A 13833-nucleotide genomic window follows, 5' to 3' on the forward strand; every position below is an offset into this window, starting at 1 on the left:
CAGTAGTCGTCGGTTGTTACAGCAGTGACAGGAAGAGCGGGGAATCAACTGCTCCTCGGTAAGCGTGGTATGTTCCAACAGAATTCGAAGCAACCCCTTGCGGATTTTATCCAGCAACACGACGAAACTAATCTGTGTGGAAATTCGATCGAGCAAAAGCGTCAAATCTTCGCAGAGCGTTTCATCCAAGGGAAGTTTCCACGGAATCGAAAACGAACAAACCGAATCGATGAGCTCGGGAGTCAAACTCTCGGCTGTGGAGCTAGCTGTGTTCACATCGTCCTGTAGGGAGTGTGGAGGGGATGGACAAAGCGAGGGATCGAAAAAGGCGAGGAGGAATTGATAAGCGGAAGGATTGGAAATGTGCAAACTGATCGAATGAATCAAATCGCGACAAAAACTGGAAAGTGTGTTGGCTTCTGCGCAGAGGCGCGCTGTTTGTTGGATGAAATGAAGGAGTTGGAAGCCTACGCCGTATAAAGGGCCTTTGTAATAAAGATTGTCGTTTAAAAGTGGAAGCACGTGCAGTAAAAAGAACGAAAAGTCAAATCGATTGGGGTGGGAAAGGAACGAAACGACAACAAACAGGCGGATTTGAGGATTGGCGTGGCGTAACGCCCGATCAAACAACACTTCGATCCACTTCGCATCGATCTGCAGCGGTTTCAACTCTTCGAAGGGCGTTTCATCGCACTGAATCGACCAAATTTGACCCCAAACGTCCTTCAAAAGATGCGTTGCGAACTCGTCGATCGTTTCATAAATTGACAAAAATAACTCCCAGCGAGATTCGGTCCGTTCCCGCCACTCCTTCCACTCCTTCTCCTCTCGATCGTGGAAACAGGGAAACAGGGAAACATGCGAAAAGGAGAAACGGAGAACCGAATGGAGCAGCGAAAGCCCGAACTTGCGAATCGCCGCGCTTTCGCTCATCAAATTCGATCGAATCAGCGTCATCGCGGGCGTTACATCCACAAAGCCGGTGAGCCGTTCGAAGTAAACTTGGAGCACAAAGAGAGCGTTCGTTTGGAATTCTTCGTTGCCGCGGGAATAGAGAGAATCGAAGAGGGATTGGATGGTTTGCTGGGCAGCGGGGGAGTTGATGTGAACTCCGAGCAGATCGAGAGAAGAGGCGAGGAAAAGGTCTAAAGACTCGTGGATTGGGATGGTGGAGAGTTTGAGATAAAGAGAAAGGGAGGAGTATAATGCATGGAATTGATCGTGTCCGATCCATTTGGTTTCAATCCATTTTGAGATGCATTTGGATGCATTGCGTAGGAAAAGGAGGTTCGAGGAGAGGCAAAACTCATCGTACACGAGTTTCAAGAATTGTTCAAAGATCATTGAGATACTTTCGTTATTTGTTTGATCAATTCCGCAGTGCGTAGCGAAGAGATCCACGATACGATGATCGTTTGACTACCACATCAAACAAATATTAAAATACAGAAACAAACCTTCAACGCCCACAACACGCACCACTCCATGTAAGCAGTCGATTGCTCAAGGGTGAGGGAAGAGAACGTTTCTTGAAGTCGAGATGCGATCAGAAACTATCAATAAACCGTTCAAATGAATACAAACATAAGCAACGCTCTCTGCGCTGTTTTCCTCCAATCGAGTCCCTTTCACAAGGTTCATCCACTGTTCTTCATTCCCTACACACTAATTCCCCATCGTCCAAATCCAAACAGTCATTCCCCTTCCCCTTCGCGAACATCGCATCGACTAAGAGCAGCAAGGCGTCCGTACTCACTCCGGGCACTCCCACCATGCGGACAAATGCTTCAATCGAAGTATCCATCGAAACCGAAATTATGAAACAAACATCGCAGATTACATACTCATTCTCCGATTCATCAGCACAATATTATAATCGCTGTATCCCTTCACCTCTTCAAACACTCCATCCACGAGCATATCGCTTCTTTTCAGCTTCTTGTACAACTCCATTAAGTACTACGCATCAACCTCGCATTTCGCCCTCACCGTCAGCACTCTCTGACTCTCCGCGATATCCACATCCTTCACGTACTTGCATCGACGCAATCCCAGCACACTCCGATAGATCGTGTACATGTGATTCGGCTCCAAGTCGCGATATTGCTGCCGATGCGTTCCCAAATGCAGCAGCGTTCTCGACCCCTTATACGCCTGCACTTGGATCGTCGGGATGAAGAATCTACGTCCCACCCTTCCCCCAAATCTACCCAAAAATCGTGATTAGCCACGTAAATCGCCTCAGAACCGCGGGAGTCGACCCCGTAATGATCACGCCCGGACAGCCCTCGAAGCTCTGCACGCCGGTGTGGTGCAGCATTTCGTTGAGCGCGGGCTGCAGCAGATGTACGAAGTACTTTAAGCCGTAGAAACTGTTCTCGCTGCGCACGTGCTGCGGGTCGAAGAAGCTGAAGTCCGCGCGATTGCACGTCGTGGAGCCCGTCCAGACCACACGGCCCGGCAGCTCCGCCTCCTTGAGGAGGTCTTTGAGCTCCATGACCAGGATGAACGGACTCAAAACTTGGAGGCAGAAATCGCGGGAGAAACCGAGGTCCGTGGTGCCAGAACCCTTCACGGTGACGAAGTTCTTCCCGTTTTCGCTGGTGCGGCCGGTGCTGCAGAAGTAGGGAAGGCGGAAGGTGAGGAAGGCTTCGCGCATTACATCCCAATTGAAATGGTCGATGTTGATGATGCTGTTGTTGAGGTAGAGCACGTCCAGGGATTGGTAGTTCTGGAGAATGCGCTTGGCCGCGTACATCACGTTCATCGGATTCGACATGTCGATGGCTACGATGGAAACACACGCGTAGGATCGTAGTTTGAGTAACCGTGACTTAATCCTGCGTTCTGAGGCGAAAAAACTCGGTTCCTACACCATGGCTCTTTTCAAATCCGAAACACCGATAATAACGTGGTAGTTCTTTTTCACTAGCTTTTTACACAAACTGTAACCGATTGCGTTATCGGCTTCCACGACAAGCGCAATGCGCCTCTTGCGATTGAAATAGATAATATGATCCTCCACAAAGCGATTGACATAATCTGAGAACTGCTCAACAGCCTACAATCGAATCCGCGTTTCCGAAAATACCTTTTGCAGGTTAGTCCTTTTGTACAAAAAAGAGAGGATTGTGAGTACAAACGACGAGTTCCACACATTTCGCATGAACCACAACACAAACTTCAAAAAATGCCCATAAAGCCAATTCTTTGTTCGTTTGAAATATTTTAGCATTGGAGTAGACAATAAGTGTGTTTGATACCTGTACAGAATAACAGGGAACTGATAGTCCGTGTCTTCTGAGAAAAAGCAAGAGCGACTATAGCTCAGTGGTAGAGCATTCGATTGCAGATTGAGAGGTCGACGGTTCAATCCCGCCTGGTCGCTTTTTTGTTTCTAGTTTTTTTCTATTTTTGAATTGAAAGAGTGAAGAAATGGATGAGAATTAGGCAGGAAAGTGAGTTTGTGTGCCTACTTATGGAGGGGATGGAATTAGAATCAGGTTGTTTGAGTGTATGGGAGCGCAATGTGTACACTCTAAAAGAATATTAGGCTTATTATTACATCAACATTTCTAATCATTTATCCTTCTCTCTAAATCCATGATATTTTTCCCACGAACCCACACCTTCTTCCTTCTCTCCTATCAACTATCCCCAAATCCCCCCTCTCTCATTCATTATTATAATAATAATTATTATTCACTCATTCAAACAAACACAACCACTCGCTATTTGTCCATAACGTCGTTCATCATCGGTATTTCCGCAATCACATTATCAGACCGCATTTCTCCCGACCCGCGAACCGAGATAGGCGGCACGTTTGTCGTTTGCTGAAGCATCGTCGGAATCATCCCCCTCCCCATTCCCTCAATCGACAACGCTGACATCTGCATGTAGGGAAGAGACGACGGCATTCGGGACTCATACAGCGAATTCGGCAGATTCGGATGCTGCCGCTCGTAGTGCTCGCGCAGCTGCGCATTGTTCATGAACTGCTGCTGGCAGCCGCTCACCGGACAGCGCAGCGCGTGCTTCTGGTCATGCGCACTCTTGATGTGCGCCAGCAGTCCCGACCGGTACTTGAACACTTTCCCGCACCCCGGCACGTTGCACTTGTGCGGAGACGGCCTACCCATCACATCGGAGAAACGGGGAAACTCGTTGGTGTGCGACCGGAGGTGCGGCTCCAGCATTCGTTTCGTTCGGAACGCCGCGTTGCACCCGGGGAAATCGCATTTAAACGGACGCTCGCCCTACACAGCATCATGAATCGTGGAAACGTGGAACCGTGTGCTGGAGCTGGTGCTGATGGAGCTGAGAGGAAGTGCGGAACCGCTTATTGCACCCCTCCACATCGCAGAGATACGGTTTTTCGTTGCTGTGGATGCGAAGATGACATGTCAAACCGCTCTTCGTCGCGAAGAACTTCTGGCAGATCTTGCACTGGAACGCCTACCCTCGACCCTCCCCGCGGGACTCACCTTGATGTGGTTGTGCGTCCGCATGTGCGCCAGCAGCTGGCTTTCGTAGTGAAACAGCGCGCCGCAGCCCTCCACGCTGCACCGATACCGCTTCACTACACATCCCCGCGGGAACCCGACCCTACCCGTCTTCGAGATGGTTTTGAACGGCGAGTGGCACACACTGCAGAACTTGGAGCTGTTCCCGCACCGCGTGGAGCACACGGGACACCGTTTCCCCTTCTTCACGCGGCTCTGCGAGTGTTCGATCAGCGTCGACGTCCACACGCCCGTCTCGTTTTCCGCGCTCTCCCCCGCGGGGTCCGCCTCCCCGCCGGCCTCTCCGCCATGCCCGGTCTGTCCAGCACTTCCCTGCTGCGCGGCATTGCCCGGCTGCGCGCCGGCTCTGCGCGCCGCGTCCATTTCCATGAGCATGGCGCCGCCCTCGTCGATGTAGCCCTCGCCGCTGCCCGCCAGCATCGCTTCGTACTCCCCTTCGTACCCCGCCGTCGCCTCGCCGCGTCCGCCCTGCGGCAGCGCGAACTCCAGCAGCCCCGCCGCCGTCCCGCTCCCCATCAGCATCCCCGACTCTCCCCGCGGAACCGCTTCTTCCAGCGCGTGGCCTTCCAACAGCTCCCCCGCGGGACGCTCTGCTGACAGCAGCGCCTGCGGAGCCAGTTCCGCGGGGAGCGGCGCGCGCTTCGCTAGCGGAGGGTCGTGCAGCAGAAGAAGACCGTCCGTTCCCGCGGGAGCGACCGCGTCGCGGGGAACCGCGGGACGATCCGCGGGGGGAACGGAGTCGGCTCCCGCGGGGACGGAGGGGAACAGGGCGCTGGGGGCCGAGTCCGAGGGATAGGGAACCGCGGGGGACCGGTTAAGGGAACAAAAGGGGAAACGGGGAAACCGAAAAGGGGAAACCAAAAAGGAGAAACTCGATTTGACAGGAAGGGAAGGGATCAAAGGTGGAAACAGAGGTAAACGTGGAAACTCGATTTAAAAAGTGGAAACCTCACCAATGAAACTCCCATTTCCCATCATTGAATGAATTGAATGAATGAATGAATGAACCACCTCCAATTTCCCCGTTTCCAGCTTCCCCATTTCCCCGTTTCTCCGTTTCCAGGATATTATTATTATTACTATTATTATTGTTCACTTTCTCGCGGTGATACACGGTTTCCACGCGGTCCGTCAGCATTCGGTAATACACCCACGCCCGCATGATCGAGTCCATTTCCGCGGGAATCTGCCCCGCCACCGACCCGCGGTTCAGCACGTTTTTCAGCAGCAAACATTCCCGACCGAACGCCTGCGTCATTTGCCGCTTCAAAGCGCGCAAAAACCCCGCCAACGGACCCGCGAACTGCCTCCGCAGACGCTACGTCGCATCCCCGCGGGAATCCTACCTGCCCCGAGGGGAACCGCGGGGAACTGAGGCGAAGCAGGCCCTCATAAGTGACAAAAAACTCCTCTTTTTCGTAGGCCAAATCGCCGAACTGGATAACCGCGATTTTCTCCTCCCACTACCCAGAACCGCGGGGATCCGGCCCTACCGGCACCAGGGGTTTCACCAGCGCGGCGAGTTTGTCGCGGGAAAGCGGAATTCCACAAATCGAGCCCAAAACGTCGTCTAGTGCCAGAAAAAGCTGCCCTTCCTGCAGCCCGAGCCGCAGTTTTGCGGTTTTTTTCTCCCCCACGGGGAAGTCCCAGACCACGCAGTTGTGCCGCTTGAGGCGGAGAACCGCGGGGACGCCCTCGGGGCTGAGGGAGGCGTAAGTGTTGGTCAGTTCGGCGAGGTAGTCGTAGGTGGCTTCTTGGCGCGCGTCCCCGCGGGGCTCCTGGCTTTCCGCGGGGAGACTGACGAGAATGGGGGCGTCGGGAGGAAGGTCGTGCTGGTAGGAGGGAAGCGCGTCATCGATGATGTCCATCTGGGACATGGCGAGAGAACGGTCGTCGGGGTGGCGGAGAGTGGAGGCAGGAGGCTGCATCGCGTCGATCTCGGCGGAAGGAGCGCTGGGAGGGAGCGTAATCGCGGAAATAAAGGGCTGGCTTTGCGACACACCCACGTTCAGAGAGGGGGTCACAGATGGATAAAAAAACGGAATTTGCGCTCCTGACTGTTGGTAGGCTGTCTAGAGAATTAGAAAACAAAAATAAGCCGCTGGCAAACAAATAACGGCTGATGAACAGGGTTTTGCGATGGGAGATACGCAGCCATCGAGGGTTGGACTTGATCCACCTGGCTGGCTCCCCCATAGTGCCCGGATGAGAGAAGGTCCGATTCCTACATTGATCAGTAAAAGCAGGAGAAAACCTGTAATTCACGATTTACAGCCTCCGAGTCATCTCGAATGTGGGCTCCCTGCTGATTTAAAGCTTCCGTCCCATTGGCTTGTGTCTTCTTACGAGTTATTTAGCTCATTGAAGCCTCCTACTTGCCCTAACACAGAAACATCATTAGATACAGGAGAAGGCTGGTGAACCTACGCATTCAAATTCCCTTGTGTTTTCACTTTCGTCTCGCTGTAGCCGTTCTTTGTTGCCTCTTCCCGCATCGTACTACACCACTAAATGGACACGAATGAAAAATTCTTTGATGCAAACAAACACACAACTTTTTCTTCGCATACGCGCTCTTCACCATCTTCACGAGTTCTCCGTACGACTCCGGCACCGGCAACTTCAACTCGTTCATATACGGTAGCAGCCCATTCACATCCAGCACCAGCTGATGCTTCATCTTCTCCTCATCCGTCTCATCCACGCCTTCCATCATCGTTTCCGCGCTCACTCGCTTCCGATGCTTCGACAGCACTTCCTCCATCCTCGCAATCTACATCATCATCATCATCCCCGCGGTTCTACCGTCGCTAAAATATCCCCCACAAGCGCCTTATAACCGTTACAAACCTCCTCCGCGTGCTTCCGCCGCATCTCCGCGTACAGCGCCTCATCCACCTGCAATGCCCCGCGGTACGCCTTGTCAAACTGGTCAAACGCCGCGAAGATTCGACCCACGTAATATGATTGGCTCGTTGGCGCTACTCCTCATTCCCGCGGTTGTGACCTACCCGCCTTGTTCGTCATGCGATAACTGCTCGTCACCGACCGGGCATTGCCCAGGATCGTCAGGGAATTGCCCAGCAGGATGCGTAGAAGCGCGTCTTCCGCGGATTTGATGCATGAAACGCCCGCGTGGCCGAACAGCCAATCAAATGCCGAGGCTACCAGATCGAAGCCAGGAGAACCGCGGGGAAGACAGCCCGCCACGTGCGTCAAGAACGAATCCTGCAGAGTGTTCCGGAACAATAATAGATCCTAAGAGTCACCGCGGGAATCCGAGAAAACGTGAAGAAGATCCACCAACAGCCCCACCGCGTTCTCCCCATTCCCCGCGGTTCCTGCGCTACCTCCCATTCCCGCGGTTCCGATGGTTCCAGTGGTTCCAGTGGTTCCAGTGGTTCCCGCGGGGGAGGGAGGGGTTGTGGGATTGGCGGCGCCGCCGATCAAAACTTCGCGGGAAGGGACGTTTGCCGCCTATTTTGAACGCTCCGCGCCCTGCGCCCACCTCGACGGTTTCCTGCACGAAGCTCAGATAGCGCGAGCACAGCGCCAACGCCAGCTGCAGCAGGCTCCCCGCGCACTGCGGGATGAAAACCGCGGGAGCGAAGCACCGCTGCATCAGCGCGAAGATCGCCTACGTCACACGCCTTTCCCGCGGGTACCGCGCTCCGGGCGTTACGGAAGGGCACGTCGCAGCGAGGCCGCGCCTGCACGCTATCTGCGCGTGATTCCCGCGGGGAACGCCTACCGGTGGTTTCCTTGGCGGGCGTTTCCTTCATGAGGGCGGCGATGGCGCTGGTCATGAAGTCGAGGGAGAGCGAGGTGGCGTACACGGATAGCTGCGCAGTGAAGGATTCCCGCGGGTATTAAATTATCAAAAATTTCAAATAAATTTCAAATAAATGTCAAAATAATGTCAAAATAATGTCAAAACAGTGCCAAAAAAAGGTCAAAAAAAGGAGGGAAAGGATATTTCCCACTTTTTCTGGAAAGCGATGGTTTTTTGGAAATTCCAGAAATCGGCGGGATTTTGTGCGAGCTGGGCGAGGAAGCGGAGGAAGCCGTCGGCGAGCATGAAGTTGCGCTGAAAAAGCGCGTGGGAGCCGCAGGACTAAAAGTGATCGGGTTTTGAAAGATGGACGAAAATGGTGGGAATGCGTCGGAAGAAATAGTCGACGATAGGAGACCAGATGGAGACGAGGAGGAAGTTGAAGGCGGGGCGGGAATCCACGCAGATCCCGCGGGAACTCTGCAGAATGGCGGTGCAGTTGTGCGTGATGTGGCTGCGCAGCGTGTCCAGAAGCATCGAAAAGCCGTTCCCGCTGTTCCGCGTGTCGCCATCTACGCGCTCCTGCGGGTGAGAAAGGTGGAAACGGGGAAACGCGGGTGATGACGGAGTCGAGGAAGGGGGAAAGGAAGTTTTCCTGGTAGTACTGTTCGATTTCGGGGATCATGTTAAGGATAACATAGCTTTTCAGAATGATGGTGAGCTTGCTAGAGAGATAGGGAGAAACGTGGAAACAGGGTACGGGTTGGCGGTGTTGCCTTGGACGTTCCGGTCGAAGCCTTGGCGAAGCGAGTTGACCACTTTCTTGCGAAGCGTGTCGGCTCGATCTTTGCAGATGATTAAAAAGGGATAGTCCGCTAGAAGTGAGGAAGCAATGGGGCTCGAACTGATTGTGTAGGCAGAGAGGAGCTTGTTCACCTGGGCCAGATTGCGACTTACACGTTCGAGAAGCAGATAGTCCATCACCTCCAACTGCATTGGGTTTTTACTACTGAACTAGTCGTTAGATTTCAAATCGCTGAGAAGCAATAAAAAAACTTACAGTACTGTAAATTGCTACTGACTGCGTGATGATGGTGTGAATATGAAGGAACTGAGTGAGTGATTGCTTTTTCGCCTCAATCTCCTGGTACCGTTTCAGCAAATTCGACAGTACTTCGCACTCCTTTATCAAATCTTCCTTGTGTTGCTGCAAACGATCCTTATTATCCACCAGAGGAGAACGGATGCTCTCCATCTTCTCTTTCAGACCGTTCAGGCGAAGCGCAAGCGAAATGAACGACTGATAATCCTTATTCATTATACTCATTATTGCACTTTCGCACTGACTCAGAAATGCAGCCAGATCGGATTTCAGATTTTCTAGATCACAAGTAGCAGAATATTTTGCGAGAAACTGCTCAGGATTGAAGTTATCCACGATAAAATCGCTCTCTCCAAATGGAAAGATCCTTTCCTTCTCAGAATCCTCCATCTATACGAATTGACTCTCTGCAATAAACAAAATGTACGCTGTTGCTGAATTACAAATTCGTCCCGATTTTTGGAAAACGGTTTTTAGTCATTTTTATTCTCCCTCATTCTCTTTCGTTTGTGAACTCACTTCATTTATCGTCCCCTTAATAACAACCGCAGTCTCATCTCTACTCACCTCCATTCTTTATAGAAAACAAACAACACTATCTCCACAACTTTATATTGTGTAGCTCTTTAGAAAGTCATATCATGCACACGGACAGAACGACCAGAGAGCAAGAAACGGCCATGCAGGTATTCCTTCATCATGGGGACCTTCTCAATGCACTTCATCAGTTCGGCATCGACTGACTCCTGGAGGGCTTTACGCTCCTTCTTGGTGGATTCGTCGATGTTCTTCTTCGCAGAACTGTTGCTGAAGTAGCTATCGTCGAGAGTAGCAGGAACCTTCAAACCAGAGATATCAATCTTGGTAGAAGTGGCAATCACATGGCACTGATTGACACGCAAGAAAGGGACTTTGTTCAATGTAAAAGGACCTGGAAATCACCGGCTACACGCACTTTCTACCAGACACGAGCAACAATCCAGACGCGAGCTGTTTTAAAAACACGACACGCTTTCCAGCATAACGACCTGCCAGGAGAATCAAAACAGTTCCAGCAGTAATCGAAGCTCGGAGTTTCGTCGGTTTTGGCTTCTCCGTAGCAGGAGCACGAACCTGGAAGAACTTAGGAACGACTCTAGACATGGCGCACTCTACACTTCGTTAGAAATCAACACTTTTCTCGCTCTCAACACCAAATCGCTGAATTGGACCCATCGTCACTCCCACTCACTGACGCGCAAACCTACATTGGTGGAGACAATAGAATTGATTCTATCAAAACCAGAACCCTTTTACCCCCACCCTTATACTTGAATAATTAATCGCCAAATTCAATCAAGCGGTACACTTTAGAATCAAACAAACAATCTAGAAGGTTGTAGGAGCTATTCGGGTCTTATAATGCGATTTACACGCGTCTGCAGTACGCCCAGGGAACGACTTGCATATTTCTTTCCACACCAATCGAGACTTGTCCCGCGTGAGTTTTCGAAGCAGAGCATTCTCCTTCGATGTCCAGGGAGCACTCACCACGTCGGGATGCAGAATGTTCTTCCAACGATCTCGACACTGCATCACGTTCCGACTCACCATGTGGTTGGCGATCTTCGTCCAGTCGTCCAGCCCGTAAAACAGCAAGTACAACAGCAAACGGTTATTCTCCAATGAACTCCATCGTCCCTTTTTCCCTTGAAAGCGCAGGGATTGGAAGTACCGCGAGCGACACTGCACCCACTGCTTCGTCTGCACAAGCTGCGCCACCTTTTTCCAATTCTTTGTTCCATACTGCTTCACTCCCTCCAGCACGGCATTGTCCTCTTCTGCTGTCCATTTCTGATTGTAGTTTTCGATCTCCAGCACGCGGACGAAGCGCTCGAAGCACTGGTACGGCGTGCGCCTCGTATTCAACTCCGAAGCAATTTCCCGCCAATCTCTCCCTCCCTTCTCCTTCACAATCGAATACAGCTGTGAGTCTTCCTCAAGAGACCACGGATCCGTGTTGATAAGCGGGTCACAGCAGTTCAGCCAGTGGACAAAGCAATCATTACAGGTGTGTCCCACTGCGATGGAAATCGACTCCCACGAGAAGGTGCCGATCAGAACAGGAATCATATCGTGCAAAAGCTGGTCCTTCTCCGCCTTGCTGGTCGAGGCATTGTAGCGATGGCAATGGGGAAGCAATTCTTCCGGAACGGACAAATTCTTGATGAGCTCGGTACACTGCGACGACACGAACGAGGTGAGCTTTTGATCCGATTTGAGTGTCCAGCGTTTGATGGAAAGCGGCTTGATGGAGGCCACAGAAAGCACCTTCCCTTCTGACGACACAAAACGAGGGTAGTTCTTCCGCTTGCGAGAAAAAAAGCAGGACGGAGAGGTGGAGGGAAACGAGAGTAGATAATCGCTCGTTAGCTCCTCTGACTCCGATTCCGACTCCTGTGTTAGAAAACTCGTAACTAAATCGATTTGTTGTTGCAGGTGCATTTGGATCGCGCGATTTAGGGACAACAAATGCTCCTTCTTGGCTATTTGCTCCATCAGCTCTTTTCGCTTTTCCTCCTTTCGCTTCTTTTCCTCCTCGACTTCGAAATGATACATCTCGGCGACTTGATGCGTGTCTACTTGATGCAAGGTGGACAATCCCAGACTTGGATCCAGATATCCTGGGTTGTCTGCTTCTCCGAAGAAGTTCAAGAAGGAAAAATTATCCATGAACTTTACACTCCCTTCAGAAAAATTGTAGCTTTCAGGGATTCAGAATTCTTATGGAGTTGAGCTCCAGCGCGAATTTCAAAATCAAATCGATTGTCATGCGATTTCGCGAGAATCGTTCGCATTGCTGTACTTTGGTACAGTAGCCTCCTTTTACTCTATGATACTGCTTATAGTGCAGCTATCTACCGTACAAATCTTTCAGATCAATAAGCATGTTCCACAATCAATAGTTGCTGAAATAATTGGAGTTGTTCACTCTTGCTATAACTAGATCCTATGTCTATTATTACACCATTCTCACTCCTTGTAATTCTTATTTCAACAATTTTCCTGCTATTAACAAACGAAATAAGTCATTATACACCTCTTGAAATAACCCATTCCTCACAAAAGTCAGTCCTTGTTTTATTCTATACAGTTCTTATCATGCTCGCTATTCGAAGAGGCTATCGCATCGTTTCTCCTCGTACTCTCTCTCTTCTTTGTGTGATTTGCTAGTGCGGAGATTCTTTGCTGAAATACCCGCTGTAAATATTGTAGAAGAGGGAGCAAGCGCAGCTGCACCGGCCGCAGAGAAAGCTGTTGTGTCGACTGCAAAAGCGGCCGACTCCTCTATGAAAATGGTAGTTGAACAACCCAAGATGCAGTCCATGGCTCCGAAGGTGGCAAAGGAGCAACCCAAGAAAAAACGCTCGACGGTGAGACCTTTCCTTTATGGATGTGCCTTTGCAATGGTTGCTGGTTATTTCTTTGTGTACCAACAGATTTGGAATAGTGCACACCAAATGGAGCAGGCTCTTGCCGATATCCGTGTGGACACCTATGAGAGACTGGACCGCATGAGCGAGCGTGTGTCAGAGCTGGAATCAAAGATATAAAACGTAAGTCCTTGTATTTTCCATTCTTTGTTTCATTTTCTCTTTCAATCGATACGGAATGCAACACCAATTCAAAAAACTCCTGTTTCCAAACAAATACACGCAAGATCATGTACATTACATAAACTCTCCCCAATCCGATTAAAACAAGAATGAAATGACAATAATAGCAAACTAAATAAACAAGCAATGACGGATTCCACTCTTCGAAGCCGCGTTACTTCGGAGCACCAAAGGCTTCCGGAAGTCTCTCAATGGTGTAGCGATGATTCACAATGAACATGATCGGAACACCCGGAATCTTCCGAATCCGACGCTTCAAGTCTTTATCGCAGGTGGCAACGATGTAACAACGATTCTACCCTTTACAGCAACCCATCACGCCTACAGTTCGAACACGCTCAACAATACAGTCATCAGCATAGGTTCCCTTGTGAGAGCAGGTGAGTCGCTGGAAGCGAGGGTCTTTCGCCAGACGGAGAGCAACATGATAGCGAGAGCCCAGCTTCTCCAACTCAGCCATGACGCAATCCGTGATATAAGGAATGCACTTTGCAAGCAAGCAATCCATTAGATTCTTCATAATGTCCAGCTTGTTCTGAATCGAGAAGTTGATAAAGTTCGTATCGATCAAAACTCGGAATGGAGGACCGAGCGCGGTATTGTATTTAAAGAACAGACTGGACGGCACCTGCTCAACGTGACGTACCAACGCCTCTTTTTTCTGCTTTTCCTTCTCTTCCTCCTTTTTCTGGTTTGCAACGATGCGAGTGTCCTTGGTTGACAATATCTTCGCCTTTACCGCATAGCGACGCGTCTTTGTCTTTTTCGTCATGGTTT

The 13833-nt window shown here is 50.7% G+C and overlaps 6 protein-coding genes; 1 reads left to right on the plus strand and 5 right to left on the minus strand.

The window, feature by feature from the left end:
- Positions 1-3731: 3731 nt before the first annotated feature.
- GSBLH_T00000733001 (uncharacterized protein) lies at positions 3732-5048 on the minus strand (the record flags this gene model as incomplete). Its single annotated transcript, XM_013038982.1, has 4 exons — positions 3732-4134; positions 4165-4259; positions 4294-4458; positions 4488-5048. The coding sequence occupies 4 exons, from the start codon at positions 5046-5048 to the stop codon at positions 3732-3734; spliced, it is 1224 nt and encodes a 407-aa protein (XP_012894436.1).
- A 1927-nt stretch (positions 5049-6975) lies between these two features.
- Positions 6976-7415, minus strand: GSBLH_T00000734001 (uncharacterized protein; the record flags this gene model as incomplete). XM_013038983.1 has 2 exons in its annotated part: positions 7332-7415; positions 6976-7299 (listed from the first exon to the last, which is right to left on the minus strand). The coding sequence occupies exons 1-2, from the start codon at positions 7398-7400 to the stop codon at positions 6976-6978; spliced, it is 393 nt and encodes a 130-aa protein (XP_012894437.1). The 5' UTR covers positions 7401-7415.
- A 1661-nt stretch (positions 7416-9076) lies between these two features.
- On the minus strand, positions 9077-10543 carry GSBLH_T00000735001 (Ribosomal protein L6e; the record flags this gene model as incomplete). XM_013038984.1 has 2 exons in its annotated part: positions 9077-10331; positions 10363-10543. The coding sequence occupies 2 exons, from the start codon at positions 10541-10543 to the stop codon at positions 10027-10029; spliced, it is 486 nt and encodes a 161-aa protein (XP_012894438.1). The 3' UTR covers positions 9077-10026.
- A 225-nt stretch (positions 10544-10768) lies between these two features.
- On the minus strand, positions 10769-12112 carry GSBLH_T00000736001 (uncharacterized protein; the record flags this gene model as incomplete). The annotated part of the gene is made up of 1 exon (XM_013038985.1): positions 10769-12112. The coding sequence occupies one exon, from the start codon at positions 12110-12112 to the stop codon at positions 10769-10771; it is 1344 nt and encodes a 447-aa protein (XP_012894439.1).
- A 413-nt stretch (positions 12113-12525) lies between these two features.
- On the plus strand, positions 12526-13013 carry GSBLH_T00000737001 (uncharacterized protein). XM_013038986.1 has 2 exons: positions 12526-12581; positions 12614-13013. The coding sequence occupies exons 1-2, from the start codon at positions 12542-12544 to the stop codon at positions 12991-12993; spliced, it is 420 nt and encodes a 139-aa protein (XP_012894440.1). The 5' UTR covers positions 12526-12541; the 3' UTR covers positions 12994-13013.
- A 91-nt stretch (positions 13014-13104) lies between these two features.
- Positions 13105-13828, minus strand: GSBLH_T00000738001 (uncharacterized protein; the record flags this gene model as incomplete). XM_013038987.1 has 2 exons in its annotated part: positions 13105-13351; positions 13382-13828. 2 exons carry the CDS (start codon positions 13826-13828, stop codon positions 13211-13213), a joined length of 588 nt encoding a protein of 195 aa, XP_012894441.1. The 3' UTR covers positions 13105-13210.
- Between the last annotated feature and the right edge of the window lie 5 nt (positions 13829-13833).

This window comes from Blastocystis hominis, assembly GCF_000151665.1.
Source record: "Blastocystis hominis, Singapore isolate B (sub-type 7) whole genome shotgun sequence assembly, scaffold_1".
Lineage (NCBI taxonomy): Eukaryota > Bigyra > Opalinata > Blastocystidae > Blastocystis > Blastocystis hominis.